This window comes from Penicillium alfredii, assembly GCF_028826965.1.
Source record: "Penicillium alfredii strain IBT 34128 chromosome Unknown utg000005l_segment0_segment0, whole genome shotgun sequence".
In the NCBI taxonomy this organism is placed as follows: domain Eukaryota; kingdom Fungi; phylum Ascomycota; class Eurotiomycetes; order Eurotiales; family Aspergillaceae; genus Penicillium; species Penicillium alfredii.
The window spans coordinates 283,671-300,441 of record NW_026622702.1 but is presented as its reverse complement, the minus strand read 5'-3'; the positions used below and the strand labels follow the sequence as shown (position 1 = coordinate 300,441).

Below are 16,771 nucleotides of genomic sequence, written 5' to 3'. Positions count from 1 at the left end.
GAGAGGCGGGGCACACGAATGTCAGTTGGAAAGAGGCGGGCGGTGCGCGGATGGACCACACCGAGGAACGGAACACACTGGAAAACCGAGAGAGAGAGAGAGAGAGATGACGGAGAATAAAACAACGAAAAGAGGACGATGAATAGACACAGATTGAAGAATAAAATCAGAGAAAGTGATTGGCCAAGGAACAAGTCGACATCAAAAATGATCAAGTTGGGGGGGGGTCCGCAAGCAGCCAAGTCACAGTGGCGAACTTGTCGCATCAGGCACAAGAAGGTGTCGATCAGATGGACATTTGGATCGGAGATCTATGGTGGATTGACTGGGGATTCTGTGCTGGGTTGGTCAAGGAGTGGGTTGGAATAGTGACAGAGATATCTAGTCTATAGCCAAGGCATACACAAGATACACAAGACACGGGTTGTAGGAATATGCCATAAAAACAAGCCATATCAACCTCGAATTCACCTCGGCATACGGTGGCTGATCGGAATGCCTACCCACACTTGGCCCTGATGTCACTTGGTCTTTTTTTCTCCGCTCAGCTGAGGTATGCCGAGTCTCGCTCCTTTCTCCCTCACATATCTCTCCACATCATGGTCAGCCCCTTTGATCGTCGCCCTTTGCCTGACTACTTTATCTCTTCTCCTCTGGTCGCCCTCCTCTACCCGCTTCATCAGCTGCTCCTCCGTCTCCGTGGACCTCCCCGACTCGCACCGCCCGATGCCCTTCGTGTCGTCTGCATCTCCGACACGCATACCCTCGAATGGCCTGATATACCCGATGGGGACCTTCTCATCCACGCGGGTGACCTCTCCAATGATGGCTCGGTGCGCGAGATCCAAACCACGGTGAACTGGCTCCGAAGCCTGCCACACCGACACAAGGTCGTGATTTGCGGGAACCACGACGGCTACTTCGATGTGCGTTCGCGCTGCGCCGAAGACCGCGACGACCCCTCGTCGACGAACTCCTCCTTTGCGGCCGTCTCGTCCTCCACGGCGTCCATCCACTCGCTCAACGAGCTCAACGCCGCATCCCGCATTGACTGGGGCGACATCCACTATCTGCAACACTCGGCCGTGACCCTGACCTTCCCTCCGCCCGAGTCCTCGTCGTCCTCCACCACAGCCCTGACCAGCGCCCGTCCCCGCTCCCTCAACATCTACGGCGCGCCCCAGATCCCTGCCATCGTGCCTCTCGGCCCGGAACATGCCTTCCCCTACCCGGCACACCACGACGCCTGGTCGCGCACCGTGCCCCCGGAAACCGATATCTTGATCACGCACACGCCGCCGCAGTCGCACCTCGACCTCTCGCCCGTGTTTTCGACCGGCTGTCCCAACCTTCTGGCCGAGGCCTGGCGCGTGCGGCCCGCGCTGCACGTCTTCGGCCACATCCACGAATCCGCCGGCCAGGAACCCGTCTTCTGGGACGAGGCCCAACGCGCCTGGGAGCGGCTGTGCACTGCGCGCCGCCCGCGCGCCCAGTATAGTCGTCTGGCTTCTTTGCCGGGCTTCCTGCGCGATCTCTTTGATCTGCCCGGCTGGCTGGACGTCGCCCGCGTCGTGGCCTATGGTGTCTTGGGCGTCGTGTGGGCGCGGATCTGGGGCGGCGAGAACCGCAGCGGTGGCTGGATGGTCAATGCCGCTTGCATGTACCGTGCTAGTGGCCGGCTGGGGAACCCCCTCAGGTTTTCCAGCTATGATTTTTCTTTTTCTTCTTTCCCTCTTTATTCCATCTCATCTTCATTTTGATGCTAGCGTGCATGGCGTCTTTTCGACCTAGTTTAGGCAACAGGCATCTAAGGGCTCGCTGATCGAGAGGATAATTGTTAGCCATGTAAATATAAATTGAATAATATGTATTAAATTGAATCATGGGAAATCATAATAGAAGTATGGGGTGGAAGGACGGTGGAGCGGTCGATATATATTCGGGGAGCCCTAGCTTCAAACGAGCATTTCGGCTATTATTTCCCCAATACTTATATACAAAATAATAGATGTACTGGAAATAAAGCAAAGTTTTGAGTACATTTTGATGTAGAAGAGAGCTATAACCTGATGTCTGAAATACTCTCAAGCTTAGCAATGCAGATATCGCATTTCTAACCAGAAGAGTGCTGTAGCGGCTAAGGTATTCTATGATGGTGAAACTGATGCTAATGCTCAGTATAGTGATACACAGTACAATGGCATGGGTATATATATATATGTATCAGCACGGCCAACGTGCCAGTAAAACTAATAAAATGACATGCAAGCCAGACACGTTTCAAAAGAGTCACAGCTTGGACTTCTCGTTGAAGCGCGGAGCCTCGAGTGGGTCATACGCACGCAGGCCCAGAGTATCAGATGGCACGGCGCCAGAGTGGCCGCCCAGAAGGCCGCGGGTATCGAGCAAGCTAGGGTTGAGATCCTGGATGCGGGTAGCGCCGATAAGACGCATGTTCATCTCCATTTCATCCTTGAGCAGCTGCATGGCGCGATCAACGCCGGGCAGGCCATAGGCCGACATGGCATACAGAAACGGGCGGCCAATGCCGACGCCCGTGGCGCCAAGACACAGTGCCTTGAGGATATCAGTGGCGCGGCGCACGCCGCCGTCGACAAAGACCTCGATGCGATTCTCCCAGCCGCGCTCGCGCAGCGCCGGCATCACCTCGGCCAGCACCTCGATGCCCGAGCGGGCGGTCTCGAGCTGGCGGCCGCCGTGGTTGGAGAGCACGACGCCGTCGACGCCGGCCTCGACGGCACGCAGCACGTCCTCGACGCACTGCACGCCCTTGAGCACGATCGGCATGCGCGTGATCGTCCGGAACCACGGGATATCCTTCCACGACAGCGCCGGGTCGATGAACGATGAGATCGCCCGCGCCGCCCCCTGTGAACGGTCCACGTCGTCGCCGCCCGTCGCCTGCACGCTTGACCCTGTGTCCGAGAACTTTGACCGCATGTCCTTCTCGCGCCGGCCCAGCTGCGGCGCGTCCACTGTGATGAATAGCCCCTTGCACCCGCGCTGTTCGGCGTGCGCTACGATCCGTCGTGTGATTTCTCGGTCTTTGTTCACGTACAGCTGCAGCCACTGGACCTGGTCGCCCTGGCGTGCGTCCACGATCTCGTCGAATGAGCACGACGCTAGCGTCGGGATCATCTGGACCACCTCGTGCTGATGCGCGGCTTTGGTCAGGACCACCTCGCCCTCCGGGTGGCCGAGCTTCCCGAGCGCCGTTGCCGTCACGTAGAATGGGATCGACACTTTGCTGCCCAGCATCGTCGTGCTCAGATCAACGTTCTCGACATCCACGAGGACCCGGGGTCGGAACCAGATCTTGTGGAACGCTGCGTGGTTCTCTCGCATGGTCTGGGGTTCAATGGTGTTAGTTTTGTTGCTCAAGGTGCTGAATATGTCGACCCTCAAATGCACACAAATAACGCTTACAATTTCATCGTCCGCCCCGCTGGAGTAGTATGCCCACGCCGTCTTCTTCATCACCTGCCGCGCCACCGCCTCAAAGTCCATGAGATTGTAGCAGGCCGCCAGCGGCGGCATCCGCTGAAGCCGCTCCTGGCGCGCCGCTTCCTCGGGGTCAAAGGCCTTCTCCTCCTGCTCGACAGTCGTCATATCCACCTCGCCGAGGTGCTTGGAGGTGTCGAGGTACTTGTCGAGTGTGTCGGGCGGGTGAATGGGATCGAACTCCTCGGTCGCATCTTTGCCGGCATACTTGAGAATGATTTTTTGGCCACCAGGGTGTTCTGAACGGATTAGAAAAAAAAGAAGTCCCAGTTATCATGAAGAGGATCATCCAACCTGGCAGGAATTCTGTCACGTCGTAGGCCTTGCTGTGTACAATCACCCAACATGAATCCTTGGAGTTGTGCTCGGCGACAGCAGCGCCGGTGAGCTTGCCTTGGCTCATTGTGGAATTGAGAGCGCTAAGGGGGTTGCTATCGCATAGAGACAGAGGGAGACAATGGGGAAGGATTTGAGGTTGGAGATTGAAGATTGAAGATTGAAAAAAGGTGCCTCGGGTTAATGGAGTCCGGGGAGGATCCAGAGTTGCGGGGGGTCTCTCGGCCGACTCGACTCGGGGATTACGCCATGGTCTCTCTAGTGAAGAGTGAAGATTATAGACTGTGAAATTTAATAGAATATACATAAAGGGTAAATTATATGTGACTTGTTACTCTCGTTCTCAGCTGTGATTATCTATGAATTGACGGCCCAAGTGTTCATGGCAAGATGCCTCGGCATGATGATGCTGGGGCGACTAACCACTCAGAACAGCCGCCTCACACTATGCCCTAAAAAACGGCCAAGACACGGATGTATATTTATGGATTGTTCATTTGGCATTCTGCTTGCGTGGACTGCGATCGGAGGCATGCATCTACCTGACTCGGCCATGCGCTCGGAATGAGGCATGCCTCGAAGCACCGAAGAAGGGCGCTGGAATGCGTCGAGGGAAAGCGGGGCGAACAACTCATAGAAGCATGGAAGGCGAAGCGAGTGCATGTCTGAAGCCGGGTATATTCACGTGATGCAATACATACATCCCATGATGTGATCTGGTGTACTTCGTGGCCAATACGCAGACTTGGACCATGGAAACTTGCAGATCATGTACATTCTTTGACCCATTCTGTGAGCTTGAATTTTGTGTTTTGTAGACACAAAAATGACACAACATGACTAATCGCTATTGTTGTACTGTATGATACTGCCGAACATCATAACCAGCACATGTTGTATATTACTGTAAGCTTCACTAGACTAGCTTACTGGTAGTTGTGAAGCTTTAGATCACATCTGAGGTGTTATACTTGAAATACAGACATGTTTGATTTGATAAAAGAAGGAATCAAGTTTGTTGGAAGTCGACAACGCTGTCGAGTACACCATGTTGAATGGTTGCATATTCTCAAAGTAGACTAAGAATAGCCATGTTGAATGGTGTCCAAAAGAAACGCAAAAAAAAAAATTGGGAGCACCACACAAGGGGGCCTGTAACACCCTTAGTAGTCATCTCCGCGACTGATCACTTCCTTGCCCGACTCGCGCAGCAAGATAGTCTGGGGAGAATTAGCCCTGTAAACTCTTAATCAGAAGTAGAAAAACATACATGTTCAAACTGCGCCGAGAATGACCCTTTAGTGTCCATCAAAGGTGGATAAACCTCCACAAGACCCTGAGATTCAAGGTTGTTCATCTGTCGACATGAGTATACTCCTCAACTTGAAGATGGAAGATGCAAGATACTTACCGCAGCCAGATAACGATTAACGCCAAGCCGTTCAAGGTAGCGACGGCAGAAGACCAGCGACCCGAAATTCTCATTGATGGTCTTGTACAAAGACCGGGCCGTGGCGAGATGCGAGGACACCTTTTTAGGTGCGAATGGGTCTCTTCCATACCCATAGACACCAGGCTGAACAATCGTCAGTATGGGATGCTCGTCATGACTTGAGATAGGGAATGCATACCCCATCGTTCACCCAACCATGCCCGGTCGTACCGAATGTTTCAATGGCAAAGATCTCTCCCTCTTCCATCTTGGTTTGATCCTTGTTCTTCACGAAAGGAATCGACTTTCCGCCGTGGATCTGATAGGGCTTGATGTTATGGCCACTGATGTTGCGCACTGCTTTCACAGGCACAGTTTTGCCGTTGATCTCAATCTCGTAGTTTTCCATCGCCTCCTGGATAGCGGCACTGACATCGCTGATCCGCACATCAATCCCGGAATTCTACCTGTCGTTAGCCATCGCTCGAGAAAGAAACCCAATCGACTCACCTTGATGCCGGTGTTGGTGGCGTCCTTGACAGCCGCAAGCAGATTGTCATAGGTTGAGTCGAAGGACATGGTGAAGGCACTATCAACGATCCACCCGTTGATGTGGACCCCGAAATCCACCTTCATGACATCGCTCTGCTGCAAGATGATTTCCTTTTGGCCAGGATTGGGCGTGAAATGCGCTACGCAGTTGTTCAGCGCGAGTCCCGTTGGAAATCCGAATCCCGACACGAGACCACTGCCAGGCTCCAGACCCTCATTATCAAGCAGCGCTCTCACGCCGTCCTCGATGCCCACCGCAATATCCGTGAGCGGTTGGCCGGGTCGGACGTTATCTTGCGTCCAGTGCCGGACCTGACGGTGGACCTCGGCTGCTTTGCGATAGTCATTGAGCAGGCTATTGTCTTCCAGATAACTGCGTGATTTGTACCGGACCTCCTCGGCCGTCGTGCGAGCCGTGTTCTCGATCCAGGACCCATAGCTCTGGATCTCGCCGCTGGGGTACTGACCAGCAGGGAAGAGAGTGGTCAGAGGAACCCGAGGCGGCGACGATTGTTTCACAGCCTTCTTCTTGGACTTCTTTCTTTTCTTCTTCTTTTGAACCGTTGTCGGTGGGTTCTGCGATGTCAGCGGCATGGGAGCAGCGCTGGCCCGATTTTCTCCATCGTCATCGTCGTCGCTGCCCCCATCCTGCATGCTGCCATCTCCATCTCGGGCCAAATGGACACCTCGTGCTTCTCCGCCAGTGGTGCTGGACTTGATCGAGTCGGACGGGTCATCTGAGTACAGTCAGCCTGGCCGCAAACGTGGGGAGGGGGGCAGATTGGTACATACGGCCATTGGCCTGGGGCTCGCCCTGAGGGGTCTTGGAGCCCATGTCGACATATAGCTGTAGAATTTGCAATGACTCGTCAATAGTGAGGATGGCAGAAAATGTTGGAAGTCCAGTTTGGGTTTTGCACGAATGCCAAAAGGCGGTGTGATCCTCGAACGCCGTGGGCAGGTCTGTTGTATATCTACGGCCGTACAGACACTTGCCTCCCTGGGTATACACGATGGTATTATGAATTAAATGCTATACCGAAAAAATAATATTGAGTGCCCAACCTTGGAATCTGAGCCTGACCGTTCATATACACATTCTATACAACCTTTTCACAGTTTTACTGGATAGATGGTGTTCTGTTCTTACCGATTAGCGTCTCTTGGCAATGCTTCTAGAAACCTTCGAGAGAGAGAGAATCATCTCTTGGCTGACAGACGCCACTGCAGATCCGATGAACCGAATACTGGTTGGATAAAAAATGCAATCCAAGAAAATCCAAACCACGCAGTTTTGTTCTTTTTCTTTTTCTTTTTCTGCAAGTTTCCGACGCATCCGAGAAATGCGTCACTTCCCCTATTTCTCATCCCGCCACTCCACCCTCCATTCTTCTCCAACAAATGCCTCGTGGTGCCCCGTTGGGCATCCAGGCGACTTGCCAGTCGAAGTCATCATTCATGCAATCTCCAATGGTTGTTTCCGGGGAAGTAGCAGCATAGAGAGATCCGGCTGATAGGAACTATTGCCACCGGTTGGTTTTTTGCACTATTGTTATTTTCAAATTCATTTTTCAACATTTTCCAGCCATCTGGGTATGAGGTCAGAGGCCTTATGGACGAACCGAACCCGCGGGAACCACGGTGATATTTTCCACACTCTGACGTCGGATCGACCCCGGCACAAGACGATGTATGCATGAACCGATAAATCCCTCAGCTTTCTGCGCCTTGGGATTTTGGCCCTCTCTTCCTGTGGTAAGTATATAACCATCAGCATAATACTAAATGGAGTGGGTTGGGGGGGGGGGGGGGGGGGGGGGAAGTTCGGAGATTCCCCCTCGTAGATACCGGAACGGACGTAGAGTGCCGTCTTTTTTATCCGATGAGGCTCCGGGAGACTGCTGCGCCCTCTCCCTCATTCTCTTTCTTATTCTCACCCCTGAATCAAACCCCGCAACAAAACCCGCATTCGATGCGCATATGGTCTACTTGGATCATGTTAGTGTGGTCAAGTTTCCTTCCCTACGAAGGGCAATATCGGGTTTTTCAACCAACATGCGCCTCTTTCTATTCCAGAAAAATCCGCGCCGAGTGGATCACCCTGGGACATGGTGATGCCCACTCGTGCAGGCTTCCAGAGTTTTCGCGAGACATGACGTGGGTCGAGGGCCACTTGAGGAATCTGCGGTATTTGTGAGAAAAAAAAGTAATAATAACGAATCAAGATATAATACAATGATATAATGATAATACAATGTAATTATGAGGATTGTATCATAACAATCATAATAATCATGGATTATTGCCTTTAGTTTCTGAGCCAGGAAGTATGATCTTATTGATATTGGCTATATTTCTTTTTCCATTATCCCTCACCGAGTAGGATTATTGGGATGATCATCGTTCATAAGATTTTACCCAGGGGTGTCTTATTTACTCGATGGGGCAACCGGTACGTACATTACTGGACATAGGGAGATCCTAAACAAGCAATGGCCAAGAAACTCAAGACATGAAAAAAAAGCCGCGAAAATCTGGGGCTCCCTAGGCCCTTGGCTTCATCCTGGAAAAGCACGGGGCCCAGAAAGGCTGTGGGACAACGGGCCTGCAGAGAGAAGTACGGGGACTCCATAAACGCCCCATCTCCCCCCTCTTTTCAGGAGAAGAGATAGAACAAAAACGAAAGAAAGAGGGGGATGTGGAGGGTCATGAACCGAGTCTCACACCATAATCATAATCAGAGTGTTTTATTAATTGGGAGCAAGGAGCAGTCGCATGTACGCGCATCTACTAGGCAGGGCGCATTCTAGACGCAGTAGGGAGGTATGACGATCGGGTGGGGCAAGGCGACTCCACGACATAGTTTGCACACGGCGCATTCTTGCCCCACCGGCTTCTGCCTTACTCGGCGTTCACAGTGTCCCGATGATTTCGCAGTCCCGAGGGGCCAATTGGTGCAAACGGGTTGGGGCCAATCCTTCAGATATGCTATATACTATATAAGAAAAAATAAAAATAGAAAAAATGAACGAAAAAAAAGAGTGTGTGATATAGGTATAGAATCTAAATAAGCAAGGAGAAGAAAAAGAAAAGAAAAGAACTAGTTATAATAATAATAATAATAATAATAATAATAATTTACGCGACGCGCCCAGGCAAATGGTTGAGTGGAAACACAAACCATGCATTTTCTCTCAGCATAACCCATTCTCTGTCCAACTCGAGGATTCAATGTCCACCGGGGCGACACCCTTTTGCCAATCATGATCACCACCCAGGATCTCAAATTCTCAAAAGATTCCACGGGGACCCAGTGAATCCAGCGAACCCAGTGATAGTCCGACCATGATATCATCGGGGAAACTACCTGCACCAAAGCGGGTCTTTTTCCCTTTTAAAAAAAGAAAAGAAAAAGAAAAAGGATGCCGATTATTGATGCACCCGGGAGCTTGGCTCCACAACGGCCAACCACGATTCAATGGATCGTTCACAGTGGAGTAGGTGGACCGAGTATGGATTCGGGCTCGGAGCCATTCACAACATCGTTCCAACACACACCGAGACACGGGGGAAACGGTAATATGGAGATGCGTGTATCTTCTTGCCACTTTCGGTGCCGATGAAGTATTCAAATATGTCCCCTTTCCTCCCCCCCCGTATCTAGATCTCTTCTTCCTTCCTTCTTCGCGTGTCTTTCCTATCATCTCCATTCCACCCCGACTTTCCCTTAAAACACCCACGTGTTTATCGCCTCTTGGGGGTAGCCTCACATCACATCTTGGATGTGTGAAGATTGACCCGTCTCTTTTTTCTTTCTCGATTCTTTCTCGATCTTATAATCATGGCGCCTAGTTTCGCGGGCATGTCGGGGAGGCCCCTCTCGTTGACGGTGTCGACCATCGCAACGATGGGTTTCTTGCTGTTCGGTTATGACCGTAAGTAATTACATTTGCATGGCTTTGCCACGAAGACAACTAACATCCAACAAGAGGGTGTCATGTCTGGTATCATCAGTGCCAAGGCCTTCAACGACGTGTTTACCGCGACCAGGGGCGACAACACCATGCAGGCCTTGGTGACTGCCGTCTATGAGTTGGGTTGTTTGGCGGGTGCCATCTGGGCCCTGTTCATGGGTGACCGCATGGGTCGTCGGTGGATGATTCTGTCCGGTGCTGCTGTGATGATCATCGGTGTTATCATTCAGGTCACCTCGTTCGTCGACCACATTCCCCTACTGCAGTTCTTCATCGGCCGTGTTATTACCGGTATTGGCAACGGCATGAACACTTCGACCATCCCCACCTACCAGGCCGAGTGCTCGCGCACCAGCAACCGTGGTCTGCTGATCTGTATCGAGGGTGGTATCATTGCCATCGGTACTGCCATTGCCTACTGGATCGACTTTGGTGCTTCATACGGCCCCAGTGACCTGGTCTGGCGTTTCCCCATTGCCTTCCAGATCGTTTTCGGTATCATTATCATCATCGGCATGTACTATCTGCCTGACTCTCCTCGCTACCTCATCTCCAAGGGCAAGGTGCACGAGGGTGAGTACGTGCTGGCTGCTCTGGGTGGTCACGCCGTCGAAGACCACGAGACCCAGATACAGAAGCAGCTCGTTATCGAGTCGATCGAGGCTGCGGGTGTTGCCGAGGGTGCTGGCTACTCTGACCTGCTCACCGGTGGCAAGACCCAACACCTGCGTCGTATGCTTATCGGTTCCTCGTCTCAGATCGCCCAGCAGCTGTCGGGCTGCAACGCTGTCATCTACTACCTGCCCGTGTTGCTGCAGCAGTCCCTCCACCAGGACAAGTTCATGTCGATGATCATTGGCGGTGTGAACATGATCGTGTACGCCATCTTCGCCACCTTCTCCTGGTTCTTTATTGAAAAGATTGGTCGTCGCAAGCTGTTCATTTGGGGTATGACTGGCCAGATGGTCTCCATGATCATCGTGTTTGGCTGCCTAATCCCCGACAAGGAGGGCCCGTCCAAGGGTGCCGTGTTCGGTCTGTTCCTGTACATGGCCTTCTTCGGTGCCACCATGCTGCCTCTGCCCTGGTTGTACCCGGCCGAGATCTCGCCCATTCGCACTCGTGCCAAGGCCAACGCCCTTTCGACCTGCAGCAACTGGCTGTTCAACTTCACTGTTGTCATGATCACCCCTGTTATGGTTGAGCACATCCGCTGGCGTACCTACCTGTTCTTCGCTGTGATGAACGCCGTCTTCATCCCGCTCATGATTCTCTTCTACCCCGAGACCGCTGGCCGCAGCCTGGAGGAGATCGATATTATCTTCGCCAAGGGCTACTGCGAGAACATGAGCTATGTCCGGGCTGCCAAGGAGCTGCCCAAGCTCACTGATGAGGAGATTGAGCAGAAGGCTATGGAGTATGGTTTCGGCAGTGGTGGTGGTAACGACGCCGAGAAGGGCACTTCTGAGCACTCGCCGCAGTCGACCTCGACCGAGGAGCAGCGGGCGTAAGCCTGCCTCTTTTCAGGCTTTTTCTTTCTCTTTCTGTTGCAGTTGTGTAGGACGTGACAGTGCTGTGCGCTGCCATTTCTCAACGTTATGGCTGTGCTGATTTTGTCCATCTATGACATGGCTGGATTGATGTCTTTTTTTTTCTCTTTTGGATTTACCTGAGGTCTTGACCCTTTCACTTTTGATTTCTTCAATTTCCTCTTTCCATATACCCATCCTATTTTTTTGTTGAACAGAACACAGACCCGGGTACTCGTGTCTTGCTTGTTTTATTTTTTTTGTCCCAAAAGTGCAGTGTGGTTGCTGGTTTCATGTTATCTATGCTTATTATGGTCATGACGTTCTAAAGGTCGGGCATGCGATAATCACAACTCGATATATGTGCGCTTGTACAAGTCCGAGTCCATTGAAGGTAGCTCTGCATAGATTTTTTTTTTGTATGTGCTTTTAAATGTAGTCTGTCATAAGTCCCCGCATACCTTTCCCGCGTGCGAGGGCCCTACGAGGCTATTTATGCGAGGGCGTTGCACCTTGCAGCCTGCAAGGAGGATCGTACTTCGTCCTGAGTCCTACTGCAGGGTTTCAGACTGTACACCCATCCCCAGATACCTTGGTGGATTATTTACTCGATTGCGTAAGTTCTGTAGCCAACCTCGGCTCCTACACTACCTTAAGGGACACAGGTGACTGGGTCACTCGTAAACAAACCGCTGGTCGGCTAATCCGCTCCCTTCTCTTCATTTTTTTCTTTGTTTCTCACTTCTCACTCGGGGGTCTTGGTTCATTTGCAATATCCATATTTTCTCATCAACACCGCCTGGACTCCAAGCCCCAGTCCTTTCGCTAGACAGATCATGTCCATTCGTACCGGCCCCCGCCTCGACCCCGCGCCATGAGCTCGTCTCTCGAGGCCAAGATCGTCGTGCTGGGCGCGCAAGGTAATGTCTCTCGAACAAAGAGACAAAGTCTCAAAAATACTTCTCATCGCGGCATCGCTAACACTCTATCTTTCACATATTTAGGGGTCGGCAAAACATCCCTGGTCCAGCGCTACGCCAAAAACGCCTTCAACCCTGCCGGCACAACGTCCACGGTCGGGGCATCGTTCGTGACCAAGCGCGTGCTGGACAGCACGTCCGACACGATCGTGCGGCTCCAGATCTGGGACACGGCGGGCCAAGAGCGCTTCCGCAGCATCTCGCGCCTGTACTACCGCGGCGCCCACGCCTGCCTGCTCTGTTATGATATTACCGACGAGCACAGCTTTCAGGAGATGACCGGGTGGTTGCGCGAGCTGCGCCGGCATGTCGGCGATGCTGACGCCGATGCCGACCCGATCGTCATCCATGTCGTCGGCACCAAGTCCGATGTCATCGCCGTTGATCCGGCGCGTCGTCGCGTCCCCTTTGAGCGAACTATCGCCTACGTCGCTGAGCAGCTGTATCCCAGCCGGGCGTCGACCCCGCCCCCGACTGCTACGATGGGTGGCATGGGTCTGGGCTTCGGGTCTGCTGTGTTCGGTGGTAGTGGTGGTGGGGGGAGTGCGTCGGGCGGCAGTGCAGCGGGGGTGTCATCGGCGGCGCTGCAGAGCCCCGACAGCAAGCGCAGCAGTGCGTTCTGGGGCCAGGAGATCGGCTGGGACTGCTGCCACGAGATCAGCGCCAAGGACGGTGAGGGCATCGACGAGGTCTTCCGGGTTATCACCCGCAAACTTGTCGAGCAGCGCAACCGTCGCGATGCCGACTTCGCTTTGTCTGCTGCTGGCACTCCCGGTGTCGGCGATGGTTCTGCCGGTCCGTTCTCGCCCGCTGGAGTTGATGATACAGGGAGCTTTCGTCTTGGTCAGCCTGATAAGCGCCGCAGCTGGCTGGGCTTGGCGACGCCTACTGTGGGCGCATCTGAGGAGGTTCAGGTGATGCAGACCGCCCAGAAGAAGGGCCGGTGTTGTTGAGATGGCGGGTCTTTTCATTATCATGATCATATCATTTTCTTCTTTTTGCATGTGTAGTTTGACTGGTGTTTACTTCTGGTTGATTCGAGTAAGTTATTGTATGTTGGACTGTCTTTTTTATCTTGGGTGGCTTTTTGGTTTATTTCGTTGTATACCTTCATGATCTATGCACAATTTGGGTGATTCCAATGTACTATTGAATTTCCGTTGCGCCTTGAAGTATTTTCTCCCATGCGACATCATAACAGGCCCTAACTCTACTGTTCATCAATCGAACAACCTTTGTTGTTTCTATAAATCGCCAGCTGCATGGCATGATGTCACATATCCTTCAAGTGGACACACAGTGGATCTGTTCTTCGCGGTAGATCTGCAGCGCATCTATGTATAGAACCACCCAAGCATACTGAGCACGCGAGAGATCCTCCAGGGCTGGTTGTCGCTTACTTGTACCGGGAGAATCGAGCAGGCTTCAAAACCAGGCACCCACAGCGTTGCAAAATCCCTTCACTGCTCCCCGTCCTGTCAATTCCCAGACTCTACCCCATCGCTTCGGCAGCTGCTTCCTGGCAGCTGGATCAGCCGCAGTTTAGTTTCCGGCATCTTAGTGTAAGTCCCAGTTTACTGTCCTCCTCTTGGATAAGAACTGTGAGGATGACTAGACGGTGGACTGAGCCGGAGGTACACTTGCGAGCTAGCCATGTACCCCCACCACATCCCGCTGATGAGAGTTTCCGTGGTTTCCATCTGCTACGACAGAAGAAAAGCCATCGGCCGTACGACCGCTGAATCGCTACCCACGACCTCGACTTGTTGCTCACTCTCGGCGATACCGACATCCTGTCCCAGGACAACGCGTGCGAGACACAAGTAGTATCGGTCCATCTCACCAACTGACATGTACGCGACCTCCAGACATCTAGAGCCCCCCGGGTCCAGCCCCAAGGTGCAGATCGTCGACATGATGAATAAAGGTCTGCTACCTGCAACGTCATCTGGCCCCATCCTCGGCCCCCTCCGCAGCATGCAATGTCGGACACGCGCTGCCCCTAAGACCACTGGCTGTTACGGCGAAGAAGGGGACAATGGTATGAGTTCCGCAAGGGTGGATGGAAGCTACACTCAAGGGTTGAGGCATTCAGGGTACACAATGAGTCTGGCGCCGGATACAATACGCCACAGTCAAGGCTGCAAATGCTTGACAGCCCGATTACATCAAGCTGCAGCGGCAAGTGGCGCCATCTGATCCCTCCATGAGCCTTGGCTTTCCTCGGCGCACGGTCTCCGTTCCCGCCAGGCGTTTCTCGGCAAGTCGTATGTCGCCCGCAAGCGCGAGGATACCATGGCCCCAATGGTGCGCGCGCCAACCTGGGCTGGCTTTTCTGCTTTGCGGGGCGACAGCCCCCTCGTATGCTGATGTCTACATCTCCAGATGCTTCGATAGGGCCTGGATGCTAAGGTTCATCGCATTGCTCGCATTGCTGGACCCCACGCTATGTCGGACGCGTGGCTTTTGACAAGGATTTCGACCTGAAGATTCCGCCCCTTTACCCAGGATCCCTAGTATGACTAGGGGGTCAAAAGTATGTTGGCACTCAACATCGATGGAATTTTTTACATATCATTAGACTACCATTTCGAGTACAATCGCTATACCCGACAATTGGTGCTATTGCAAATATGCCCATTAAGAATGCATTGTTCCTGCATCGGGCCGATTCGCACAATACACCAGGGACCGTCTGATCCCCTGGCCCCAGCCCCCAGCCTTGGGCAGAGTGGGGCGCCGAAAGGCTGGCTATGCCTTCTTGGGTATTCATTCTCCCAAAACTAGTGCGTATCTTCTAAGGCTAACGCGTATACATCTTGGGAATCCTCACACATAGTAGATAGATGGACTTTTCTACATCTACAAGTGTGGCTGCGTACTCTCCTTGTTAGTTGAATCCTTTGTCTTGACGAAATACAGATATGCCACGTAAGCCTTGTTCGGTGAGCAACACTCATACATTTACAAGGTGCAGTTGGGAGGCGTGGGGGCCGCTTAGCCTTGTCTCCAAGGCACCCTTTGGCATCAGGTGACTTTCAGGAACGACTTGTGTTGCTTTGTGATACTCTGTGTGCGTTTCTCTGGAGAAAAAGTAAAAAAAAGAATCGAAAAGATGAGGACTTCAAGAGGTGCATCTCACCTATGATCCAGATCTCGACTCGCGATGCTAAGGCTGAGCGAACTTAAAGGCCAGCTAAGAATTGTGGGCCCACTAAGCCCCCAAACGGCCAAGGGTCAGGCGTTTCACCTTTTTTATCTCTCAACGCCCTTTCCTCCCTGGATTGCCAGACGTGGCCTGTCAATTGATTTCTTGAGTCTTTCACGGGAGCAATGTCGAAGTAGTCTTTGCGATCCCATTCTCGTTCGATATTCGCTTCGATTGACTGATTCCCGTCACCTTCCTCGCCTGGCGTGACCAGGCATATGGTATGCTAGGATGAGGTTGATTGCCCGGATCGGGGTGGCGGCCGCACTTATCGTCACCGTCATTTTTCTCAGCTTGAGCCGAATCCATGAAAACATCAGGCCCCCCCAGCATCTCTGGCATTTCGACACCACCCCCCTTCGCGGTCACGAGCCCGAACCGCACCCTCCGCCGCGCCCGAAGCGCAAATGGTGGGCTGGCGCCGAGGAGAAGCAAAAGGTTGAATACCAGGTTGTCGAAGTCGATGTGCCCAGTCATGGCGCCATTGTCATGGGCAAGTTTAGGGACCAGGACACGTCATGGTTATCGCAGATAGCCGAGTATGTCTTTCTTCCTCTTCTTTCCAATTGCACCAGAGCGACCAGGACATCTAACCCCGATTTCCTTTTCTAGATGGCGCAGTTTTATCTACCTGGTCGATGACCCCTCCGCGTTCTTCCACACCCCGACCAACAAAGGCCGCGAGGCCCTCCCCTACCTCCAGTTCATCATTGAGCACTACGACAAGATCCCTGACATGTCCATCTTCCTCCACCACCACAACGAGGGCCCGGAATCCTGGCACATCGACAACTATTGGCACAGCAACGTAGATGCGGTGCGCGCTCTACAGAAGGACACCGTTGAGCGCGAAGGCTTCGTCAGTCTCCGCTGCCAACTCTCCCCGGGCTGCCCCGTCGCGATCCAGCCCGGGCGCCGCGCGAACGCGGAGGCCGAATCGGCCGAGAAGTACTACTCCAGGGCCTGGAGAGCTCTCTTCGATAACGACGATGTGCCCGCTCAAATCGCCGCCCCCTGCTGCTCGCAATTTGCCGTTTCGCGGGACCAGATCCTGCAGCGGCCTCTTTCGGACTATAAGCGCATGTATAATTGGGTGCTGAACACGAAGTTGTCGGATGAGATTGTTTCTAAGATTATGGAGTACTCTTGGCATATCATTTTCGGGAAGGAGCCGGTGTTGTGAGTGTTCTTTCCTCCTTTCCTTCATTTTTTTCCCCTGTTGTTCGACCTTTCCATTG

The 16,771-nt window shown here is 52.8% G+C and overlaps 7 protein-coding genes across 7 annotated transcripts; 4 read left to right on the top strand and 3 right to left on the bottom strand.

Annotated features, from left to right (window-relative positions):
- Positions 1–599: 599 nt before the first annotated feature.
- On the top strand, positions 600–1,791 carry NUU61_003541 (metallophosphatase domain-containing protein; the record flags this gene model as incomplete). The annotated part of the gene is made up of 2 exons (XM_056654123.1): positions 600–1,696; positions 1,767–1,791. The coding sequence occupies 2 exons, from the start codon at positions 600–602 to the stop codon at positions 1,789–1,791; spliced, it is 1,122 nt and encodes a 373-aa protein (XP_056512150.1).
- A 498-nt stretch (positions 1,792–2,289) lies between these two features.
- Positions 2,290–3,925, bottom strand: NUU61_003540 (L-lactate dehydrogenase (cytochrome); the record flags this gene model as incomplete). The annotated part of the gene is made up of 2 exons (XM_056654122.1): positions 2,290–3,761; positions 3,817–3,925. 2 exons carry the CDS (start codon positions 3,923–3,925, stop codon positions 2,290–2,292), a joined length of 1,581 nt encoding a protein of 526 aa, XP_056512149.1.
- A 1,096-nt stretch (positions 3,926–5,021) lies between these two features.
- On the bottom strand, positions 5,022–6,677 carry NUU61_003539 (Winged helix-turn-helix transcription repressor DNA-binding; the record flags this gene model as incomplete). Its single annotated transcript, XM_056654121.1, has 6 exons — positions 5,022–5,078; positions 5,129–5,215; positions 5,270–5,434; positions 5,490–5,753; positions 5,801–6,579; positions 6,635–6,677. The coding sequence occupies 6 exons, from the start codon at positions 6,675–6,677 to the stop codon at positions 5,022–5,024; spliced, it is 1,395 nt and encodes a 464-aa protein (XP_056512148.1).
- Positions 6,678–9,683: 3,006 nt separating this feature from the next.
- NUU61_003538 (putative MFS monosaccharide transporter) lies at positions 9,684–11,327 on the top strand (the record flags this gene model as incomplete). Its single annotated transcript, XM_056654120.1, has 2 exons — positions 9,684–9,777; positions 9,832–11,327. The coding sequence occupies 2 exons, from the start codon at positions 9,684–9,686 to the stop codon at positions 11,325–11,327; spliced, it is 1,590 nt and encodes a 529-aa protein (XP_056512147.1).
- Positions 11,328–12,219: 892 nt separating this feature from the next.
- On the top strand, positions 12,220–13,278 carry NUU61_003537 (Rab family GTPase; the record flags this gene model as incomplete). The annotated part of the gene is made up of 1 exon (XM_056654119.1): positions 12,220–13,278. The coding sequence occupies one exon, from the start codon at positions 12,220–12,222 to the stop codon at positions 13,276–13,278; it is 1,059 nt and encodes a 352-aa protein (XP_056512146.1).
- A 750-nt stretch (positions 13,279–14,028) lies between these two features.
- NUU61_003536 (uncharacterized protein) lies at positions 14,029–14,241 on the bottom strand (the record flags this gene model as incomplete). Its single annotated transcript, XM_056654118.1, has 1 exon — positions 14,029–14,241. One exon carries the CDS (start codon positions 14,239–14,241, stop codon positions 14,029–14,031), a length of 213 nt encoding a protein of 70 aa, XP_056512145.1.
- A 1,523-nt stretch (positions 14,242–15,764) lies between these two features.
- NUU61_003535 (DUF3431 domain-containing protein) lies at positions 15,765–16,716 on the top strand (the record flags this gene model as incomplete). The annotated part of the gene is made up of 2 exons (XM_056654117.1): positions 15,765–16,072; positions 16,146–16,716. 2 exons carry the CDS (start codon positions 15,765–15,767, stop codon positions 16,714–16,716), a joined length of 879 nt encoding a protein of 292 aa, XP_056512144.1.
- Between the last annotated feature and the right edge of the window lie 55 nt (positions 16,717–16,771).